Below are 23,677 nucleotides of genomic sequence, written 5' to 3' on the forward strand. Positions count from 1 at the left end.
TAACATTTGATCGGAAATTTTAATGATCTGAAAATCTTATGTACAGTTGTGTCAGCAATATTAAAAGCGTGACTAATAAAAATATATCTTCTAAATTCCTTTCCTTTACAAAAGATTTGAGTTTACATACTCTGATGTTCTTTTCAACATCATACAAAATAACAAAGTTACATTTAATAGTTATTTCAAACTGTGCAAATGATTAACTAGAAACTAACTTATCATAAAATGTACAAAGAGACAAAAACAACAGCCTCAGTCTTGTTCACAAAGAAATCAAGGTCACTTGAATTTATGTTATTCATTCCAACATGGGAATGTGGGTCTTCCGCTCTCAGGCCTTTGGAAATTTCACGTCCGATTGTAATACAAAAATTGGATTCGCACTGGAAATACTTCGAAACTTAACGCACATCACACGCGAGCTTATTAATACTTTGTTGTTTACAAAGTATAAAATTTAAGTGATTGTTTCTTTATGAACAAGAGTGCAGATTAACTTTCATACTATAGTAACAATAAAGATCATATTGGCGGTAGCTTAACGTGTGTTTTCAGATGTTCTTTGAGACTGCTACTACGTGTATAAGCCTTATCACAGCTAGGACACTCGTATGGCCGTTCACCAGTATGTGTTTTCAAGTGTCTCCTATATCCACTAGAACGAGCAAATTTTTTATCACACTGCTCACAACTAAAAGGCCTCTCACCAGAGTGAGTTTTCAGGTGATCTTTAAGGCTTCCACTCTGGGTGAATGCTTTGTTACAATGTTTGCAGACGAACGCTTGTTCGCCTGTGTGTATCTTGGTATGTACTCGAAGGTTACTTCTGTACGAGAATGCCTTATTACAATACACACATACGTACGGCCTATCTCCCGTATGGCATTTCAAATGCTCTTGTAAAGTGGTTGCTCGAGCAAAAGCTTTGGTACAGTACTCGCATATGAAAGGCTTTTCCTCAGTATGAGTCTTCAAGTGTTCTTCCAGAATCTTCCTTCGGGTGAATGCCTTTGCGCAGTAGTCACAAGAATACGGGCGTTCACCTGTATGCACTTTTAAATGACTAATAAGATTACTTCGGAAAGAAAAGAGTTTCCCACAATACTGGCAACTATACGACCGCTGTTCCTCATGAGTTCTTATATGTTCATAATAATAATTCTTACGCGAAAACGTCTTGGAACATTGTTTACAACTAAAGGGTCTTTCTCCTGTGTGAGTCCTTACGTGGTCATCTAGAGTATTCTTCCGAGTGAAAGATAGGTCACAATGCGGGCACTGGTAAGGCCTCTCACCCGTATGAATCAACACGTGTCGATCCAAATTATGTTTCCAGTTGAATGTTTTCTTACAGTGGTCACATGAGTATCTTCCATTTGGGTGCTTCTCTAACACATGCGCATCCAGCTCAGGTTTAGTAGGAAAACTTTTTCTACATCGTCTGCATCTCAGCTCTCCCACTTTAGTTGCACGTTTCTTAGGTGGCACACTTCCCCTCTGTATGGCTTTCGTAAGGGCTTCTATGGAGATATATTGGGGTAAAGATCTCGAATTTATATCCTCGTGCAACAAGTCAGTTCCAATGATAGCTGTATCGTAACTGAAATAAAAATACATTTATTAAATTCAGTTATTATACTTGCTAATTGAATGCTTATGTGCTGCCACTGCATCAGACATTTAAATAACCAAGATTATGAAAATCATATACACTAGAAAAAAGTAAGCTTTCGTTTTTCTTTCAGTGCAATTTTGATGTTAGTTTGCTTTATGAGAGGCAGCTCACACCTGAGTATTCGGAAATTAATTCATTTTCAATGATTAGAACTTCTTGAAAGTTCATTCAGACTGATCTAAACTTTGATGAAAAACAGTGAGAAATTTAAAAAAAGTGAGATTTCAATGAACATTTCCCTATCAAAAATAATACAGCCAGTATATATATAGGTGCCTTCCATTTCAACTCAGGCAAATAAATAAATAAATAAATAAAATTGTACCATCACGCTCTCAGTTATTGTTGAAACTTTTTTATAGCAACTAGACATGTTTTTAAGAGACACATATTTTTTGTTTTGTAAAAAAAAAAAAAAAAAAAAAAAAAAAAAAAATCCTCCCAAGTAATGGGCCATCAAAGACGGGGAGTACAATTTATGAATTGTAGAAGACATGGAAAATGGTCAACTTCGGAGCCCCACCATTCAGCTATGGAGACAGGTAGAGTTATAATTCTTGTTGTGGTATGTACATAGGGATATAAACAAACTATATTTTATTATAGTTTGGTTTGCGCATGCGTATCTTTTTGTACATAAATTAACATGTACATCGTTAACGTCATTTTATCTGAAAAGTCGAAGTTTGCGAATTTTTTTCGAGCACTTCCAGTTCGAATTTTAAAATTCTGTTTTCACGGTTGGTAAGACCTAGTTACCCGCTTTCAAAAAAACACGCTTCTGTGTGCAACCGTTTTGTTGCAAAAGATTCGAGAAATCGCAAAATTTCCAAAAATCGCCATTTTTGGGCGCCATTTTCTCGAAAACACCATCTTTTAAAATTATGAAATTTTGTCAGATGGTTCAACCTTACATGAATAATAAACACACCAAATACCATTTTCGACCAATGCTTCATGAATTAACTACAGCCTTTTGAAGTTAACGAAGTTTCGTTAACTCTGATGTCATAGTTGGCAACACTGGAAACAATAAAAGTGCAATGATTTGATGATGTTTGTGGTTCACATTCATTAAATGAAGAAGAAAAGGTTTTCTTGACTTTTTTTTATTATTATTATTTTGATCAAGAAGGCTCTCTGAAATAGTAAAATGAGCCTCCCCCTACTCCTCCGTTTTCTTAAACCGAAATAATCTGAGGTGGAAATTAGGATTACGAAACACAAATTTCAAGTTCACTTACTTAAAATGGTCTTCGGAAACAAAATTTCACATTTTTTTTTTCACATGAACCAATCATTTGCTTGCTTGGTGTCTTCTTCGCTAATAGCATGTAACCGTGCAGATGCCCAATAGGTGTTGGTGTACATACAACTCGTCCAGGGGTGTTTCCAGGGGGACGATCACTCCCCCCCAGAAGAAGAAACTTTCTTATTTTATATATAAATAAAACCTATCCCAGAGATTTTAGCTCTTAAAAGTAGCTCTAAGTAGCAAGCAATATTACAAACTCCGCCCCCTCTTCCAGGAAGTCCGTCCTGGATCCGCCCCTACGTAGCACATTGTCGATAGTCACAAAACACTTATTTTCACTTCTCTTATGCTCTTCTGGAAACCTGTACCCTGCTGAAGTCCATGTGGAAGGCTAAACAGCACTTCAACTTCACGTAATCCATGATTTATTCATAATATTTCTGCTAAGCATCACTTGTTATCATACGTATGCGTATGTAACAAAAGTTCAAACTTCTTAAATCTACACTTTGAATTGCAGAAGCTCGATTTTGGGGGAAGCATTAAGTTAGTTCATGGTGACCCGTTACTGCCATAAAAACTTCGCCATTTTCCGAAAGCCAAAGGTGACTTCGTTGAATACCAGTTACCGGTCGCACACTTTCCCATTCTTGCTTTTCTTTTCTTCCGGAAGTTGTCGAATTCAGTTCCAGGCAGCAACAAAACGAGAGTAATACCCGGAGTTTGTACTTGCACTATACTCACGAATTCTTCTGCGGTTTTAATACTGTGTATCTATTTTCGCCTAAGGTTATGCCGCTTTATCTCATTCTTTACACCTCCCCTCCCCCAATACCGTCGTAAAGACCCTTGTATGGCCGGTTTCACTGCAAAAACACTGCTTTATCGGTCCTGTCTGCTTCTCGATCATCTGAAAGCGGTTTTTAAAGTGGGATACAACACCATCAGAAATCACTTGACACGGTTTGGGAAATTGTAGACACTTATTTTCACGTATTCGAACTTTTTTCTATAACCTATATTTTCGCTTTTCTTCGAGTACTTTTAGAATCTTGTCTATGGCTATGAGCACATGAGCCGAATCGTGTGTTTTGTCGTCGCTTATTACAACAAAACTGTCAGTTGTTTCATATTACGGTGATAACTGAATTTTACTTTGCACAATAACAGTCCGGTTTTCAACGAAGTCCACATGAAGTAAAATAGAATTTGTATCTTGTAATTTTATATGATGCTTTCCGGTAGGAATTAATTCTCTTTGGATTTTCTTGATATAGTCATGAATTACAATTCTTACAGTTAAACCAGCAATGTACGATACGAAAACAGAAAGTGGCACAGTTTTTTTTAACGAGATCATTGTTTTTCCATATGGCATACGTAACACTTTCATTTTCATCAGGATAAATAATTAAAGACTCCACACTTATTCCTTCACTCCAGGACATTCACCACATCAGGCCCGCAACCAGCCACAGAGGTTTGGGGGGAGGGGGCATGAATATGTGAGGGGGCAAATCATTAAAATTTCTCTTATAAATAGCTAAATTGTTTTTTTTTTTTTTTTTTTTTGTATTAAGGTCTGGAGGGGCCACGAAAAGTTTAGGGGGGCTCTGGTTGCGGGCCTGCACCACATTCCTGCAGAAGACAACTGTCATTTTCTATGGATCATACTACTAAAGGACTTTATAAACAAAACAATCCCAGCATAAGAATGGCCACTTCACTACAGGCTACACGTTTGATTTGTTACAACGCAGTAGCAGCTAACTTAAAATTTGCACAATACACACACACAGGCACATAGCCAAGGGGGGGATCCGGACCCCCCCCCTTTCGAGGCCAGGAATGAAAAAAATTAAGGAAGGATGAAACAAAATGAATGAGAAAAAGAAGTATCAGAGTTAAAAATAAACTACAGGAAGCTTTTGGTTACTCTTTTTATTAGGAGATTTCTATTACTTGCAATTCATGGTGGCGAAGTGAGCGAGATATCCTGCAAGAGTCAGGGAATTTGAAATTTCTAGAAAAGTTACCGATTTTTCAGAATTTCTAGTCAGGGAGATTTGAAGCTTCGGAAAGCATAGTGCCGTTAGCAGCGTGGATATTTTTTTTATCATAATTTTTCGTCCTCGCATCTCTACAGTATCAAACATGTTATTTCAAAAACAATTTTCTACTGCTCTTTTAACCTATCATTTGGAACAGACAGTAGTTGACGGAATAATAAAAACACAAATGTATGTGGAAAGAAAGTTCTGTTAACATTGGATACAACAGAGAAAGGAACGCAGATATTGTAAAATATTTCACGACATTATTGAGTATGTGCTTTTTATAATAGTCAATACGTACTTTTTAAAATAGTTGAGGTCATAATGAAAGGAAAATTGTTATATTTGAATAAACAGAGGAAGGACGTAAATATTGTATAATCTTTTTCAATATATTTGTTTTATTATTTTACTCGAGATTTCCTCATAGTTTGTTATTGAAATACTTATCAACATATCCTCATTTTATTGTCCTAACAAACAAATATATGTTGATAAAAGTGGTTTTGATTAATAGAGCTCCTGGGCTTTCAGAATTTCATGTCAGTCCTCCGTCCTTCTCCCCGTTACGAAATCCTGGCTAAACGAACCAATATATATTCCAGTAAAATAATTTAGAATGATCGAGCCCGTGGTATGATGACCACAGTATTTCATGTCACCGACCCCCCCCCCCCCTCACGAAATCCTGGCTACGTGCCTGACACACACTTCCCTCGCAGGTTGCGGACTGACCTACTTATGCTGGGATTGTTCTGTTTAAAAAGTCCGTAAATTTCTTTGATGGAACGCGTAAGAAAACCTTTCGATTTTTTTAAAAAACTTTTTGTCCTTTTTCGATCACTGTAATGACATCGCACTTAATTCAGACTTTGTCTGGAGCATTCCAAATCATCACTGAGGTAATAGTTCAGGTTTTTTACAGATCAGAATTTATTGAATGGCCATTTCAAGTAAACTTAAAATTTGTCTGTTTCGTAATCGTAATTTCCACCTCAGATTACTTCGGTTTAAGAAAACAGAGTAGGGAAGGCTCATTTTACTATTTCAGAGCCTTTTTGATCAAAATAATAAAAAACAGTCAAGAAAACCTTTTCTTCTTCATTTAATGAATATGAACCACAAACATCATCAAATCATTGCACTTTTATTGTTTCCAGTGTTGCTAACTGTGACATCGAAGTTAACGAAACTTCGTTAACTTCAAAAGGCTGTAGTTAATTCATGAAGCTCTGGTCGATAATGGTATTTGGTGTGTTTATTATTCATGTAAGGTTGAACCATCTGACAAAATTTCAGAATTTTAAAAGATGGTGTTTTCGAGAAAATGGCGCCCAAAAATAGCGATTTCTCGAATTTTTTGCGACAAAACGGTTGCACACAGAAGCGATTTTTTTTTTTTTTTTTTGGAAAGCGGGTAACTAGGTCTTACCAACCGTGAAAACAGAATTTTAAAATTCAAACTGAAAGTGCTTGAAAAAAATTCGCAAACTTCGACTTTTCAGATAAAATGACGCTCATTTGTTAATTTATGTACAAAAAGATACGCATGCGCAAACCAAACTATAATAAAATATAGTTTATTTATATCCCTATGTACGTACCACAACAAGAATTATAACTCTACCTGTCTCCATAGCTGAATGGTGGGGCTCCGAAGTTGACCATTTTCCATGTCATCTACAATTCATAAATTGTACTCCCCGTCTTTGATGGCCCATTACTTGGCGGGAAAATTTTTTTCGGCAAAACAAAAAAGTATGGGTCTCTTAAAAACATGTCTAGTTGCTATAAAAAAAGTTTCAACAATATCTGAGATGGTGATGGTACATACTCTGCCTGAATTGAAATGGAAGGCACCTATACCGGGTGGTCTAAAACTATACCCCCATGCTCAGCGGGGAGTCATTCCAGATGCAAAATAAAAATATATGATCCTTAACCTCCGATGCCTTGTTTCCGCTGTAGGGTCCGGTACAAATATGACGATGTAGCAACAATGCATGGCACCTCACAAGATACAATCACACAAATGTTTACCATTGTTTTTCGTGAAGTAGGAGAATGTGTGTGTTTAGCAACCGGATGATCAATCTTCCTCTTTTTTATTTTATTTTTTTATGCTTTTACAGTGCTGAACATTATAGCAAACTAAATATGAATCGAAACAATGGAAAAAGTGGGATGCACCCATTGGGATTCGGATCAGGCTCACGCGTAACTGAATTGATTGATTCTGGATTTAGCGTTCCGTTCAGTACTGAGGTTATACATGGACCTACAGCATAACGTGGGATTCCAATCACATAAGCTCCAACCAGAAATCTAATCCAAGTCCCCACACCAAAGGCGAGTACGGTAACAATATAGCCACAAGAAAGTTCACGCGTATTGGAGGTGAGTCTCCTAGCCGTTTAGCATGCGAGGAATGCGCATATTATGCATATGTACGTAACTTGCTTGTGTCTTTGTCAGAACATCTACAATTGTATGACTAGTTTTCACCACAAATTAAACACATTCAATCATTTACACGATATGCCAGAGTATTACTTTTACTTTTTCACATTACTCATACTTTGTTTCCTTGTTCCCAGTCACATTTAGCCTGCAATAATGTTTTGTATCGTAAAAAAAATGGAACCCTTGGTGAGATTTGAACACGTATTATCTGGTTGCCAGTCACATACGTTAACCCTACTCCACGCCAAATTGTGGTAATTTTTCTGTTAGGTAATTATCTTGTAATGTGCCATGCGGTGTTGTCATATCACGTATCTTTACCGGGCTCTACCGCTGAAACAAGGCACCAGAGGTTGAAGGTCATATGGTTTCGACTTCTTTTTGTATGTAGCATCACCTCCCGCTGAGCATGGGCGCAAGTTTTAGACCGGGTGAACATAAATGAATATAACAGTTTGATGCGTGTAGATAACTTTTCTTTGTTCTCTTGGCAGCGGCAGTAACAAAGATGGCGACTCGTCAACAGAAGGCATTTCATGTCTTGCAGTTTGCTAGTTGTAAATCAGTTATTAGAATCCAACGTGCGTTTCATAGCTTCATCGTGATTCTCGAATACCAACATTCGTTGATGTCATGATCAGTTTGAAACGATCGGCTGTCTGGTTGAGGATAAAAGTATGGGGCGCCCACGAGTGTCTCAGAAGAATTGTACGCATTAGGAAGTCTTTCTTAAGAAGTCCTAAAATGTCTGTTGGAAAGGCCAGTCGTGAACTTGCAATGGCAGTGATGACAGTATGGAAGGTCTTAAGAAGAGGCTCACATATGTGTCCCTACCGCTTACAAATGTTACAAGCCTTAAATCCTATTGACTAAGCTGTGCGCCCCAACTTCGGAATTAAAATACTGCAGCAGGAAAATTATCACTTTCTTGATCGTGTTGTGCTCAGTAATGAATCAACATTTCATCTTAGTGACAAGGTCAACGTGGACAATGTCAGAATCTGGGAATCTGAAAATCCCCATAAATTCTTACAATGTAAACCACACTCCCCAAAAGTTAATGTGTTCTGTGCTGTTTCTCGACGAAAAGTTCTTTTTCGCTAAAGATATCGTAACTGGAATGACTTATTTGGATGTACTCCGAGAATGGCTCTTTCCCCACCTGCAAGATGAACCAAATAACTTCCTTTGGTAGCAGATGGCGCACCTGCACATGAACATCACTGTGCATGAGATCGGTTGAATAATGTTGTCACTGACCGCTGGATTAGTTATCATAGACCCCATTAAGGGACTTATCTCCGATGGCCTGCAAGATCACCGGATTTCACCCCATGCGACTTTTTTTTCCTGTGGAGTTCGTAAATGGCCGAGTCTACGTACCTCCATTGTCGCTTAATCTGAGAGACAGGATTCGAGGAGCTATTGCTGCCATCATGCCAGGTATGGTGTTTGAAGTATGGGAGGAACTAGCCTACAGGTTACAAGTGTGTCGTGAGACAAACGGGGCTCACATTTAACACTTGTAAGGTAAACTGGAGATGTTACTCTTTCATTTATTATATGTTTTGTTATTGTTAGTTAAAATGTAATTAAACACCTTTGAAACTGCTATATTTTTATGTACACCCTGTACACATAAGTATATTAAAAAAAAAAACTAAATTATGTAATTTTTTTCTCTTCATAATTTCAAAACACTTACCGCTAACTCATATTACCTCTTACATTATAACTTTTACGATGCAACCAACGCACAATATAAAAGTAAGATTTAGGAGTGATATTTCTTTACAAACAGAAAGCGATCAGGAACTTACTTAACATGCAAAGTCGACTGCAAACTTCATTTTAGTACCGAAAAAAAAATGAGAATGACAAGATCTCCTGGGCCCAGTACTTTTTGCTTTAACCATTCATTCCTTAGTGAAATCAATTAACACTGAATTAAAGAACTGGTATTTGGATGATGGAACTATCGCTGATGAACCTGAAGTATTTCTTTCAACTCTAGGACAAATAACTGACAAGGTATCTGCACTTGGCCTACATCTGAATCTTTCAAAGTGTGAAGTTGGATCTCTTGGGTCAGATGAAGTCACGTTCGACCTATTATTTAGAAAATCTGGCAAAGCTGCCCCAGGAATAGTCTCCTAACTATCTAGAATGATTGTCTTCTAGGCGCTGCTCTCATAAGGAAAGCATTTACTAATGTGCCGTTAAACAAAATATCCAAGTTAGAATATTTTTTGTCTTGTCTTGCCTCAATTTCTGCCCACGCAGCTTCTTTCTTCTACGTGCGTCTTTGTCAATTTTTCGTTTAAACTAATTTTTACAATGCTTTCCATCTTGGAATAAGACTGCACTACTGGAGAAATATTTCGATTCGAAAAGTTTCATTAGTACCTAATAGTGAAGATCTAATGGTGGAGAGGGTATTGCATTCAACCATACCCCAGCATGTAGGGTTGAGGCAGCAAGAATCCTGGCTTTATGTTTAAAAAAAATACCTCTAATTTGAATTAAATCGTGAATTATAAGAAAATAAGATAAAAGATAAATAAACAAATAAATAAAATAAACAATAGTGTACCTAAAAGAAGGGGAGGCAGAAGTTTCTCTGGACTGAAGCTCGTATATTGTATAGTATGTACATCGAAGTCATAAGTGTATACCCTCAGAAACAAATGAAGTTTACTTACAAAAACAGCACAGGAAGTAAAAAAATTAGAGGCAAAAGTGAGTAAAAACACGCGCAAAATAAATAAATAAATAAATAAAACAATGCTACTAGTAAAAAGGTTCACACTTGTAAATTTTTAATTGTGCTTTTTATATTCATTTAAAGGTGTTAAATCCAACGAAATTATTTTAAATGTACATGCCCTTGAGGTATTTAGAAAAGTGCTCTCAAATTTGGGATATAAATAATCCAACTCTGAGATACTTTTTCACATGTTTCCACGGACGAATACGTTTGTAAGTAATTTCATTGGATTCAGTACCCTCAAATTAGTAGATAAAGCGCACCAAATCTGGGTACTTCATACTAGTGCCATCATCTTTCGTTCTGTTCAGAAATTCTTCTCAATTCCCTCAAAACATATCAAAAATCCTACTTGGGGAACGTCTTATGGAGATAAAAACTATTGTAATATCCCACATGGTTGTGTTTACAAACATCAACCATGTGCGTCTCACTACGGAGTGCTATAGCTATAGATGACGGAGACAACACCGAGACCACTGGTCATGTGACGACGGAGGATTCCCGGCGGGAGCTCATGTGGTTCGGATTCCACGTTAATCAGTAGGTCCACGTCTCATATAGCCTCGTTGCTGAACGGGACGTTAAACTCAAAATCAACTCAACGACGGAGGAACATCAGAGCTACCGCCTCACCTTATACCCGACAGCATTTCAACGACAAAGATCAGTTTCGATTGGTCAAATCCCTTTTCTTAGCTTGCAGTAGAGCTTGGATGTATCTACCTAAACCAAAGCCTCGCAGTGAAGTTCTTGGCTTCCTTTTCCTCCTTGGTTGCAGTGGAGCATTGGTAGATTCCTTATCACAACACCGGCCTAGCTTGCAATGAAGCATTGAGTGTCCTACTCCTCCTCACGTATCTTGCTTAGTGAGAATTCCTTCCCGAGACCGTGAGGTCGAAGAGACACCTATTTTTGTCCAAACACTAGAGAATTTATATCTATTTTGAATTATAGTAGAATTTTGAAATAAAATTTAGTAGTGGGAGAAAACGACTCCGGACTGTAATTTGCTCTACCAACACCTGCACAATACAAAAGGTATATCGATCAAAATTTTATTTCAAATGCAAACTACAACCATTCGCAATTAATTGAACGTTTATAGAAAATAAGATATGTTTTTTCCTGTTCTTTTGGGGTTTTACATGCGATTCGTTATGGCATAATATTTTACACATTTTTGAATAATTTGCATAAAATCATTAGGATAAGATAATTAGACATTGGGCAAATTGAATCATGTTTCATTGGCAAAATGCCATATGAACAGAAGTAAGTACTACGAATACCTTGTAATCAGTTGTCATTTTTCTCACGATTTCGTTTTAATGTGGCAGTATTGTCATGAATAACTTTTCTTTTTAATGCTTTTTTTTTTTTTTTTAAGTGATTCATAAGTTAAATGTGCTAACAAATTCAACAGTTTTATTTTCCCCACACCCTGCAATTCTTTATGTTCAATTACTGCTTTCACGAGCCCTAGCGGGATAGAGATATTCAGTAACTTTTCAGGTAAAGAACGCTGTTTGTACGTATTGACTTTCACCATTGCTGCTTCTCTAATGCTATGGAAATAACCCATCACAGAGGTGGTAACATTTTCGTTCTCTTGGTACCATGGTTCAAGGAAGATAAACGCCATACCGTTTAGGAAATGCAACATGTCATCCGTCTAGGACTCACGATCATACTTCAGTCAATCAGACTCACAACTGTAATCAAATTAACCTATGCTCAACTTAATTTTTTTTTTTTTTTTTTTTTTTTTAACGTTTTACGTCGAAATCGTTCGAAACAATTCACAAAATGCTAATTTTATAGCGTCTAATAACTAGACTTATTAAAATTAAAATTATTTGTACATATAGATACATAAACAAGAGAACTTTAGTTAATCTTACGAATTTTTTCTTAAAACGAGTTAAAACACGACTCATTCAATACAAAAGATACACTAAGATTTTAAAAAGTGAGACATTTTTCACCCACACTCTTATCAAAAACTACCAAGACGTGGTCTTAAACCTTTAGTATCTCATGAGTGGGGTCCAAATTTCATGAAGTAAAAGAGGGCATAGTGATAACTGTACTGAAAATTTATCATTTACAATTCAAGTGAGCTATAAAACAGGTGCTCGTAAACCTTAAGCTATTTACATATTTGAGGAGCTAAAGTCACATTTTATGTCGGAGCACAGCCAGACAAGTATTTCTATTACATTCACGGAGGTCTTTTAAGCTCGAGAAGGATGCCACTTTTACGCTGTTCGGAATTCTCTATTTACAACACACCCATGATAAGAGAGTCGTACTAACATTACAACATATCCATTTTCACATCTTTAATTTTCAGAACCGAAGTCATATTCCGTCTCTTCCAAGAATATATTTAAAGCTCGCAGCAGTTTGTCTTTGCGCGTGTTTAAAATTAGATCTATTCCTAGAAAAAATAACGATAACCATTTCCTACAAATTATGTATTACATAGCTTCAACAATCGGAAAAAAAGAACTTAGTACCACTCATTTTTCTCTCTTGTTTCTTTACGTATCAGGTGGGAGAAACAAGAGAATGATTGTAAATGAAATGAAATCTTTGAGTTTTACGTCCCACGGTTATGCCGGTTAGACTAAAGGAGACGGTGATGATGAGTAATGAATGAAATGGTGGAATGAAGAAAGTGGGAGGAAACGGGAGAACCCCGAGAAAACCCACGCACACGGTGTTTGTCCACCACAAAGTTCACTTGGCGGGGACTGGGATCGAACCCGGGACCCCAAGCACCAGAGGTGAACGCTCTACCACTGAGCCACCCTGGCCCCAAGAGAATGATTGTGTTTGGAGAATTATCAATTTAATTCTTACATCTTTTAAAAGTCTAAGAAAGTCTCTAATGCATATTCATTGCCAACGAAAAACTTTCTATTTTCAACTTCAGTAGCAAGTTTTATGTTACTACCAAATGCTAAGCTATATATATGTTAAAGAGAAGAGAAGTACTTTCTAACATCACTAACCTAACTTCTGACGCCTCTTGTAAGCATTCCTCTACAAAGGCTTGTTCATCAACAACCACTTCTTCTTTTATGGGCAGCAACGGCTCCTCTGTGACTTGCTCCTCCTTTATTGTGATGTCATTCCCTGAATCACTGCTCTCTGTGTCAGAGTAGACGAGCGGATCGTGCACAGCGAGATTCTCTTCATCGTAAGCTGGCTCACACTTCACAGTGATCAGTTCTACGCAATCGGTCGAGCTCATCTTCACAGTAGTAATACCTCAAAGATGGAAATTAAAACACAATTAACGTAAAACCACCAAGATGATACATTATCAGTAATAATATCAATCAACAATCATTTATATGAGTTTAATTTTCATTCATAGAATACTGGGACACCATTGAGACAGAATCTTTTTTTTTTTCTGCAGTGTGACCTTTGATACAGTGGGAGCTTCTCACAATAAATCATTTCGTTTCACGATTTGGCAGTAGAAGTATGTTGGCGAATAAATATAAACGCTTAACCTTAGACAGTATTCGTGGGATCTATAAGAACCAGCAAAAACATAGATAGACGGTGCATGCGCTTCCGTGGAAGTAAGATCTTATGCACTCGTACCTTTTCATGTTCAAAGTCACGAGTGCAGAACGTTTTACCTCCACCCAAGTGTATGTGGAGTCTCTGTAAATATTTGTTGGGATCTTACAGATCTCATATTTAGGATTAACTCAATCGAAATATATGCAAACAAGATGTCTCACTTTTTAATGACATCATATGAATATATAAACCGCTATTAACTTAGTAACTATTTGCGATATTAGCGTTTGGTTTTCACTAAATTAAGGAATTTTATATGCCTTATTATAAGAGGTGAGAGGGGTTTCACTGAGTTTAATAATTTGATTTGATTTGTGGGTTGAGCGCCGTTCAGCAGCGAGGCTATATGAGACGCGGACCTAAAGTTTAACATGGGATTCGAAGCCAAAGGCGCGTACGCTAACCGCTTAGCCACAAGCGAGCTTCAAGTTTATAAATTATAGATTCCTTTACCCTCAGTGCTCCGCCGGGACACCCCTTGATTTTTACGTAAAATTAGTTTGAGTCCATGACATTTCGACGCGGCCGTTTGGGCGCAAAACCTTTTATCCAAATAGGTTTACCTACCTACATATGGTATAATGTATTTCATAACTAGAGCCCAAATGTTTAAGCACTGGAAATTTCGTAAAACTTCCACAAATAATTTTGCAAAAACTAAAATAACACCCTGAACACAGCGAAGTTTTTGCATATCATGCACTTGTCTCTACTAGTTGAAAAGAAATGGGAAGAAACTGTAGCAAACTATTGACTGTCCGGTCTCCGTACTATGCGGCTTACTTTTAAAAGAATATCTGCTTTTTAATAAAACAAGACATGTAAATAAAGACATGTAATTTGTGTATAAAAAAAGACGTAAATGTTTAGTTATTTTAAAGATGTGATTATATATTCATACTGCACTGTACACTTGATTTTTTGAGTCAGACATTATCAAATTTATCGTAAAATGTGTACAATACTGTACATATTTTCATTTTCTACAATAAATTATACCAATATAATAAGTACAGCTCACAGATGACGAGAGAACCCTAGCAGAAGTAGTGTGACGTAGTTATGAGCTCCCCCAATTTTTGCACGGGGGTTTCAAATGATACCACGGAATAGCACACATATAACTTTACCCGGAGTAGCAGACGACATCTAAGTATAGACAACACCTCAAAAACTGAAAATGGACTTGACAATGTCGTTGAACTTTGCCCAATACCCGTTTTAGGATTCTTCTCGTCATCTGTGATCTGTACCAAGAGGTCAGAAGAAATGAATAAGAGCTGTTTTAGAAATAAAAATGGTATTTTTAATAATATGGGCGATTCAGGAAATATTTATTGATTTTTATTTTTTATTTATTTATTTATTTTTTTTTTGTTATTTGATCTGCCCATTAGGCCGGATAGTTGATACTTTATTGTGTTAATAAAAAGTTATTTCAGATTTCATAAAAAATATGCACTTATAGGCACTAGCTATACATTGAAATAGGAAGAATAGGCAAATAAAATTTACTGAGGCAGCCTGTGACACCCAAAACAAATTTTTGCCCTTTATAATATATCTAACGTAAAGGAACGATACGATTGGGCGGCATAAGAACAGCATTATTTCCAATAAGGATATGGAATCTGTATGACAGAGTCCTCAATGACCAGTTAAGAACGAACAACCACGCCAAAGCAGCTCATCATGGACTGCTTTGCGTCCAAACGGCCGCGCCTAAACGTCCTGCTCCGATTGGTTTTGGGGCGTGCAATAAGGTTCAATAATTAGATTTTTCAATTTTCACCTTCTTATCCCTAAAACAACTAAAAGTCCAAACAGCACTGTGTCTCGGCAATGAAGACGTAATTACAACATATAAAATGTTATAACGCATTAACTGTTTGTTATCTTGGCGTCTGGTTTTCACTGAATGTATTAATTGCTGGCTACCCCACCCAACAACACTGTAGTACCCCACGACTTTTACATAAAATTTATTTTGGATCATGCAATGGGGTTCAATAATTACATTTTTTTCTTTTAAATTCATCATCTTATACCAATTCCAGCAGTCCAAGTTATGACGTCACAATAATATGTACCGGTATAACACTATTTCAGAAACTATTTGGATTATTAATATGGGACTGTCAATATATTATTCAACTTTACACAGGGGCAGCGGTGGCTCAGTGGTAGAGCGTTCACCTCTGGTGCTTGGGGTACCGGGTTCGATCCCAGCCCCCACCAAGTGAACTTTGTGGTGGTCTCCCGTTTCCTCCCACTTTCTTCATTCCACCATTTCATTCATTACTCATCATCACCGTGTCCTTTAGCCTAACCGGCATAAGCGTAGGACGTAAAACTCAAAGATTTCACTTCATTTTCAAATTTTCAGTTTTCCCCACCCCACGGCACCCCAGAATCCCAATGTGGAATCCCTTCATTTTTTCATAAAACTTCTTTTTGGATAAACTCAAATAGTCTGATTTTCAAATTCTTATCCATACAGGTTTACTTTTGGCACACCACTCGAAAGAATTGTTGAAAAATTACAATTCTTTCACTAATTTCCTTCTGATTGTGGGAAGGTTCTAGATTACTGGTCCCCTATGTAGGTTAGTAGCTGGGTTGGTTTCTTTCTGTATTAAAGTTTATACATTTAATTTACACAGTATTGCCGAGCGAGCGTTAGCGAGTGAAGGCGGGTTAGAGCCCCGCAGGGTACGTTGTTTTCTGTCTTTATTACTGCTCAATGGGAAGGGGGACCAGTAATCTAGAACATTGCCTCTGATTGTCCCCTAAAAGGTTTTCACAGGGCGAAATGAAAAAATATCAGTTGGCATAGATAAAATTCAAGGTGGCTGTTGGAATTGAAGAGTGGCACAAAGTGCTTATTAATATTGCACTGACCGTTGCTAAGTTAAGAGGCGTTAGTATGTAAAAATGAAAAAGAAGAATGGTTGCGATTATGACGATTGATTAATTCGTGATCAAGATTTCAAGCAACGTTTTGATGATGAAACATTTTTCATTTATACAGATGCTTCGAAGTACAATGATAGAAATGTCGGAGCAGCAGTTTACATCCCGAAGAATAAAATCTCCCTCCAATACAAACTACCGAAAGAAGTTTCTATTTTTGAAGGAGAAGCATTCGCTATTAGACAAGCCTTATTATACATAAAAAAACACAAAATCAAAAAATCTGTGGTATGTTCTGATTCGCTGAGTGTACTCATGAAGTTACAACATACCTATTGGGATAAATCAATGACATGGATACTCTTAAATATAAAATATCTATACATAAATTTGTCTAAGAATAATTATCAGATTCATTTTGCATTTATAAAGGCACATGTAAATATCGAAGAAAATAGCAATATAATAGACAATCTTGCAAAGCAATCATGTTCAACAGGAAATCCTACTAATATCAAAATTGCGCCATGTAACCTTTTTCGTACAATCAAAGAATTCCACGATAAAGAATTAGGGAAATGGTATGACGTTGAAAAAACCCTACCAGGAAAATTTTACTGGTCTATATCGTCATCATCACAAGAACAACTCAAGAAACACATAAAATCATGGACTCGGCAAGAAATAATTTTGTATTATCGACTGCTTTTAGGAACGGCTTTAACTCCTGTTAAATTGTACCAAATTAAAAAAAAAACAACTTATCATTGTTGGTGTGACAGAGGCATTGGAACTATGAATCACATACTATTCGAATGTGATCTATTTGAATCGTTTAGAAATCAATTTCTTTTTCAACTTTATAATCATCTAGGTTGTGCTCCGTTTTCATACAAACATATTTTAGCTTCTAATCAACGAATACCAATTAAAGCTATGATACAATTTCTTAAAAAAACCGGAATCTCGATATATAAAAAAAAATATATATATATATATATATAAAAGTGTGTTGACATATTCAAGAAGGTTTATTAGTACAATTTCTACTGAAGAAATTATTTAACTTACTACCATATTCTTTGTAGCATTTATGGCACAAATTGGTCATTTCCTGGTGCCCTTCTTATTTTTCCAGCACTTTTTAAAAGTGAAGACAAGACAAGATTAATTCGTGATCAAGATTTCATGGCTTTGTACGAAATGGAGTTAATGAGATTAAGTTATTGAGCTAGATTACAATAGTGAGTTTTGTGTCCAGTAAGATATGTTTGGTATAATGTTTACTTGGACTGTATGTTACATAGTTACACGTTTCTTGTGGGAAAAACAAATAAAATAATTTGATTAGCATATAATTTTGATTAACATATTTGGCGCAGTCGGTAGGATGCCATATAGTAAAATGTGTCTGTCCAAACCTATAATTGTTTCTTTAAGTTGTGATGATCAAGATATGCAATTTTTAGTGGATACCGGAGCAGTTGTTTCTGCCATAAGTTTAAAGCAACAACAGAAATATTTTCCTTTAAGCAAACTCTTGACGTTTTCTAGTTCACTAAGAAATGCCGATTCATCAGTTATTTCAACATTGGGGTACGTGAATGTCCGAGTTAACTTTCATAGTCAAGAGTACAATTTATCTCTTGTGGTAATTAAATCGGATTTATCCATACCCATTTTAGGTAGAGACTGGTTAGATATTTTAACTCCTATGTGGAGGCAACAAAACTTGGATAATTTCTTGACGATTGAAACTATAGCACCGTTGGTTAATGAAAGTAATGAAACACAGTATTATAAACAGCAGATTCTAGCACAGTTTGATGCTATATTTTCTGATAATATTGATCAACCAGTGCAAGGATATAAAGTAAGTATTCCAATGAAGGCGGAGAACATTCCTATTTTTAGGAAAGCCTATGATATACCCTACGCTTTATTAGATGAGGTTAAACAAAAAGTGGATAAACTATGCACTTTGAAAATCTGGAAAAAGGTTGAATTTTCAGATTGGGCCACACCCATGGTAGTAGTTCGAAAGAAAAATGGAGATATTCGGCTCTGCTGTGATTTTAAACAGACACTTAATAGTTATACAGAAAAATGTGCATATCCGATTCCGAAAATTAGTGATATTCTTAATAAGATTGGGGGAGCAAAATATTTTGTTGTATTAGACCTCACTAATGCGTATCTACAGTTAGAGGTCGATGAAAACTCAGCTAGGTATTTGGTAATCAACACTCCATGGGGGCTTTTTCAACAATCAAGATTACCTTTTGGACTAGATTGCTCGCCCCAAATTTTTCAACGGTTTATGGACCAAATACTACAGAATTGTCAAGGGATAGCCACGTATCTAGATGACATATTAATCTGGGGTAACTCATTGGAGGAGTGTTTTAATAGAACTGTGAAGGTATTGGAAAAGTTTAAGGCATATAATGTGAAGGTCAGAAAAGATAAGAGTATATTCTTCAAGACCAAAATCACGTATTTAGGATATGATTTGGAGGGGGATAATATTTTGCCGGCCAAATCCAAATTAGAGCCGATACTTAATGCACAACCGCCAAAATGTGTTCAAGAGTTGCAATCTTTTCTGGGAATGGTAAATTTTTACCATAGGCATTTACCTGCTTTGTCAATGAAAATTCCCAACTTGAATCAATTATTACATAAAGGTGTGCGATGGAATTGGGATAGAAAACATCAAATCGAATTTGATTTAGTAAAAACGAACATATCAGAAGCACAAGTTCTCCACCCCTTTAACGAAAAGGAAGAGATTCTGATTATGACTGATGCATCTCCATGCGGTGTGGGAGCCGTGCTATTTAATAGTAATAAAAATAAATTACAGACTGTCGAATGTGCGTCAGCAACTCTTTCCAAGGCGGAGCGGAATTACTCACAATTTGAAAGAGAGGCTTTGGCCGTAGTCTTTGCGATAAAGAGGTTCCATAAATACATTTACGGCAGATCTTTTAAAATTTTAACAGACTCTCAGCCGGTTCGCTGGATTTTTGGAGTAAAAGCGCCACCTTCCACTATAACTCCACGCTTATTAAGATGGTATTTGCTGCTAACAAATTATAATTTTGAAATTATATATCACAAGGATGTAAAAGTTGCGGATTTTTTATCAAGATTTCCTCTGAATACATCTACACAAGATGAAGAGATGTCGCAATACTGTATGAGTCAAATTCAAACGTTTCTCTTAACAGAACAGGAAATGCAGCAAGACAAATGGATGCAAACCATTTTAAACTGGACAAGGAATGGTTGGCCTAAGAAACTACCTAACACTTTGGATGATAAAGAACATAAACTGTTTTTCAAACATCGCTACAATTTGGAAATGCAAAATAATCTATTATATTTGCAAGGAAAAGTAATTGTACCTAGCAAACTACGATATACATATTTAAGTAGGTTGCATACTCACCATTTGGGGGTGGAAAAAATGATAAATACAGCAAAAAGGCAAGTATGGTGGCCAGACTTCATTTCGGATATCCACAATTTTGTTAAAACGTGTCATTTTTGTCAATCCATGACCAACGTTCCATTTCAAAGAAAGTATAATAGTTGGCCATCGACTAAAAAACCGTGGCAGAGAGTGCATCTAGATCATTTTTCAATCTTTGGATTTGTAGTGTTATTATTAACAGATCTCTTTTCCAAATGGATCAAGGTATGGGTTGTGAATAGTACGAATTTTCAGGAAACTGTGGAGAAATTAGAGGAGGTTTTTCAATTATTTGGTTTTCCAGATACTCTGGTTACGGATAACGGACCACCATTCACATCCATAAATTTTAAGAATTTTTGTGAACAGAGAGGTATTTATTTGATGCACACACCACCTTACCACCCGCAAAGTAACGGAACAGCAGAAAGAGCAGTACAATCAATTAAAAAAATATTGAAAGTAAAATTTATACAGGCAAACTACAAAGTGAGCAAAAGGATGTTTGAATCATGGATTGATCATATCAATTACGTATATTTACATACGAATTCCAAGTTTTCAAACAAGACGCCGGCAGAAACGTTATTAGCCTTCAAACCTCGTTCTTGGTTTTCTATTCCTCGAATTAAGCTGGATAAAACACAAAATGAGACGGAGAAGATTAATGGACAAACCATTTGGGTTAAAAATCATCAAACTTCCATACCGAAGTTTATTAGAGGAGTATTACTAGGTAAAGCGGGAAATAACACTTATAAAGTATTAGTGAATGGTTTCACTCGTCTGTATCATGCTCATCAAGTTAAATTTGGCATGGACCTGGAAAACCGGCAGAAATACAGGGAAGGTCCAAACGAAAGTATGAGAAATGACTTGTTGAGGCCAGAAAGCACTCCAATATATCCGACTCTCTGGTGACAATACAGTTCCCAATCAGTTTCACCAGGGGAAACACGAGACAATGAAGTGCTAGAAAATATCAGAAGATCGACAAGGATAAAGAGACCTCCAGTTCGATGGGGTTATACGTAAAAAGAAAGTAAGATTTCTTTTCGTAAAGGGGAGAGAGTTGTTGGAATTGAAGAGTGGCACAAAGTGCTTATTAATATTGCACTGACCGTTGCTAAGTTAAGAGGCGTTAGTATGTAAAAATGAAAAAGAAGAATGGTTGCGATTATGACGATTGATTAATTCGTGATCAAGATTTCATGGCTTTGTACGAAATGGAGTTAATGAGATTAAGTTATTGAGCTAGATTACAATAGTGAGTTTTGTGTCCAGTAAGATATGTTTGGTATAATGTTTACTTGGACTGTATGTTACATAGTTACACGTTTCTTGTGGGAAAAACAAATAAAATAATTTGATTAGCATATAATTTTGATTAACAGTGGCCATCGCAAGTAATTGTTGAGTGATTACAATTCTTTTACGATTTGCGTATAAACACAGCTTCCGGATATGTAGAATAAAAACTACACTGGAAAAACATACATTAACCTGTGCAGGACGGAACTAGTGGGCACATGCGGGTGCGTCCAAAGGCAGCAGACGCGTCAGCGATGGTGGGTATCTGTGCGAGGGTAGTGGAAAGAAGTGGGTTTTAGCAATGATAGAGTTTTAATAGCACTTGCCATGGTTTCATACTAGTAACGCTGCATTTGTAAACATAAAGTACAGGCCCTCTACGCTATCCACAAATATGTCGTCGGTGGAAAATAGCATCTAATAGAGCCATCTTTCATATTCAATCACTTATTTTATCCATCGTACAGCACTTTTAATGGTACGCTGGTCCGTCGTACACTGGTAACCCTAAACATGTAAACCTACAATATAGCTGTATTACTTTGTATTTAATTCTCTGGCCTGCAGAAATTTGTTCCTTATAAACACAACTTTCCATGCAAAGTACTGAATTTTACCTGTAAATCTTCCAAAATGTGGTGCGCCAAAACTACACCTACACATTTCATCTATTTACACAAAAACGCAACAGCCCAAAGCCGATTGGAAAAATGACTAGTCTGGACGGCAAAAGTGCACTTTGAGCAGAACATTCATGGGAACTAGTACTAAAACAAGCCCTGCGTGGCTTCTAACCAACTTTGCTTGCTCAGCTGTTTTGTAAGGTACGTAACACTGGAGATCTTATATTTACAAGATTGGGGCAGAAACGATATCCCAAATCACTTGTTGCGCTCGAAGTGCACTCTTACCATCTGGACTATTGAGAGAGTAAGCCCCTCCTAACTTCCCAAAACGTCTACTACATTGCAATAACATTAGATCTATACTTGTTTCAGTTTACTACCCATGACTGTGAATATAGCATTCCACCTTGCCAAAAACGGTAATAGTATACAACAGCTCCTTATCGTGTTCCGTACTCGATAGTTCTTACTCTTGCACCACGTACAGAAATGGTGGTATGTCATGTACAAGTGGTAATAGAACACATAAGAAATCCAGATCATGTTGTACTCACACTGGAATATGCAGTATGAGTACACCGTGATCTGCGTTTCTTATGTGTGCTATTACAACTTCTACATGAAATACCATCACGTTTGCACGTAATGCAACAGTAAGAACTATCCACGAGCACAAGACATGCAATATGCGTTCAAGTCCCCCCCCCCCACACACACATATCGAAAAATAAAGTACAAGGGCACTAGAGAGGCGCACATAAAGTGCACCGTACACGAGGATAGTTCAAACTCTTGCACCACATACAGAAATGGTGGTATGTCATGTACAAGTTTCAGTTGATAAGTAAATGAAAGTCGCTTTGTTACCCCATTTTCAAGTTTCTAGGCCCTCAATGAATAATCCGTAAAAGACTGAACTTCGTGAGTCCTCGGGAAATGATGAGGACCTGTTGTATACTATATCCCCAAAAACATACAAAGCATGAAAGTATTTTATTTCGGATGTGTTTAATGGGTATGACCACCTATTATAGTTATTTGGGGACAATCCTGATAAATCGGGATACATGGTCACTCTATATAAGCCATCACATGTGCTTTTTTTAGTTCTTGGGTAACTTGGTATCAATTTTAACCTGTTATTATATTCTACTTCATTTGTCAATGAAACTGAACGGGGTATATACGGGAACACAAGTGCACAGTTATAAGTACAAGGGTACTTTTAGAGTTAAGATCGGGTAACCACTGTAAAAACATTTACATATTCGTATTAGTAAAGACTGGTAAACCTCATATACGATTTTGTAAATAAGAAGTACAGTATAAATTACTACTTATTTTCTAAACTTCCATTAATGCTGTCGAAAACTTACTTTCACTTCTAACCTAAAACACCATTCATAAAACAGCTTCTAATGTTTCTTCCTCCTCTTTCAACATCTGGAAAATCAGGGTTGTAAATTACTTTTCTTATTGAATGAATAATGTTCTGACCTAATTTCATTCAAAGGAAAGTCTGGTTA

At 36.6% G+C, this 23,677-nt stretch overlaps 1 protein-coding gene across 1 annotated transcript; it reads right to left on the reverse strand.

Moving 5' to 3' along the window:
* On the reverse strand, positions 1-23,677 carry LOC145673538 (uncharacterized). The gene is made up of 3 exons (XM_081743336.1): positions 23,528-23,677; positions 13,238-13,496; positions 1-1,603 (listed from the first exon to the last, which is right to left on the reverse strand). Exons 2-3 carry the CDS (start codon positions 13,477-13,479, stop codon positions 526-528), a joined length of 1,320 nt encoding a protein of 439 aa, XP_081599462.1. The 5' UTR covers positions 13,480-13,496; positions 23,528-23,677; the 3' UTR covers positions 1-525.

Source organism: Thermobia domestica, chromosome 16, assembly GCF_964235325.1.
Source record: "Thermobia domestica chromosome 16, izTheDome1.hap1.1, whole genome shotgun sequence".
NCBI classification, from domain to species: Eukaryota; Metazoa; Arthropoda; class Insecta; order Zygentoma; family Lepismatidae; genus Thermobia; species Thermobia domestica.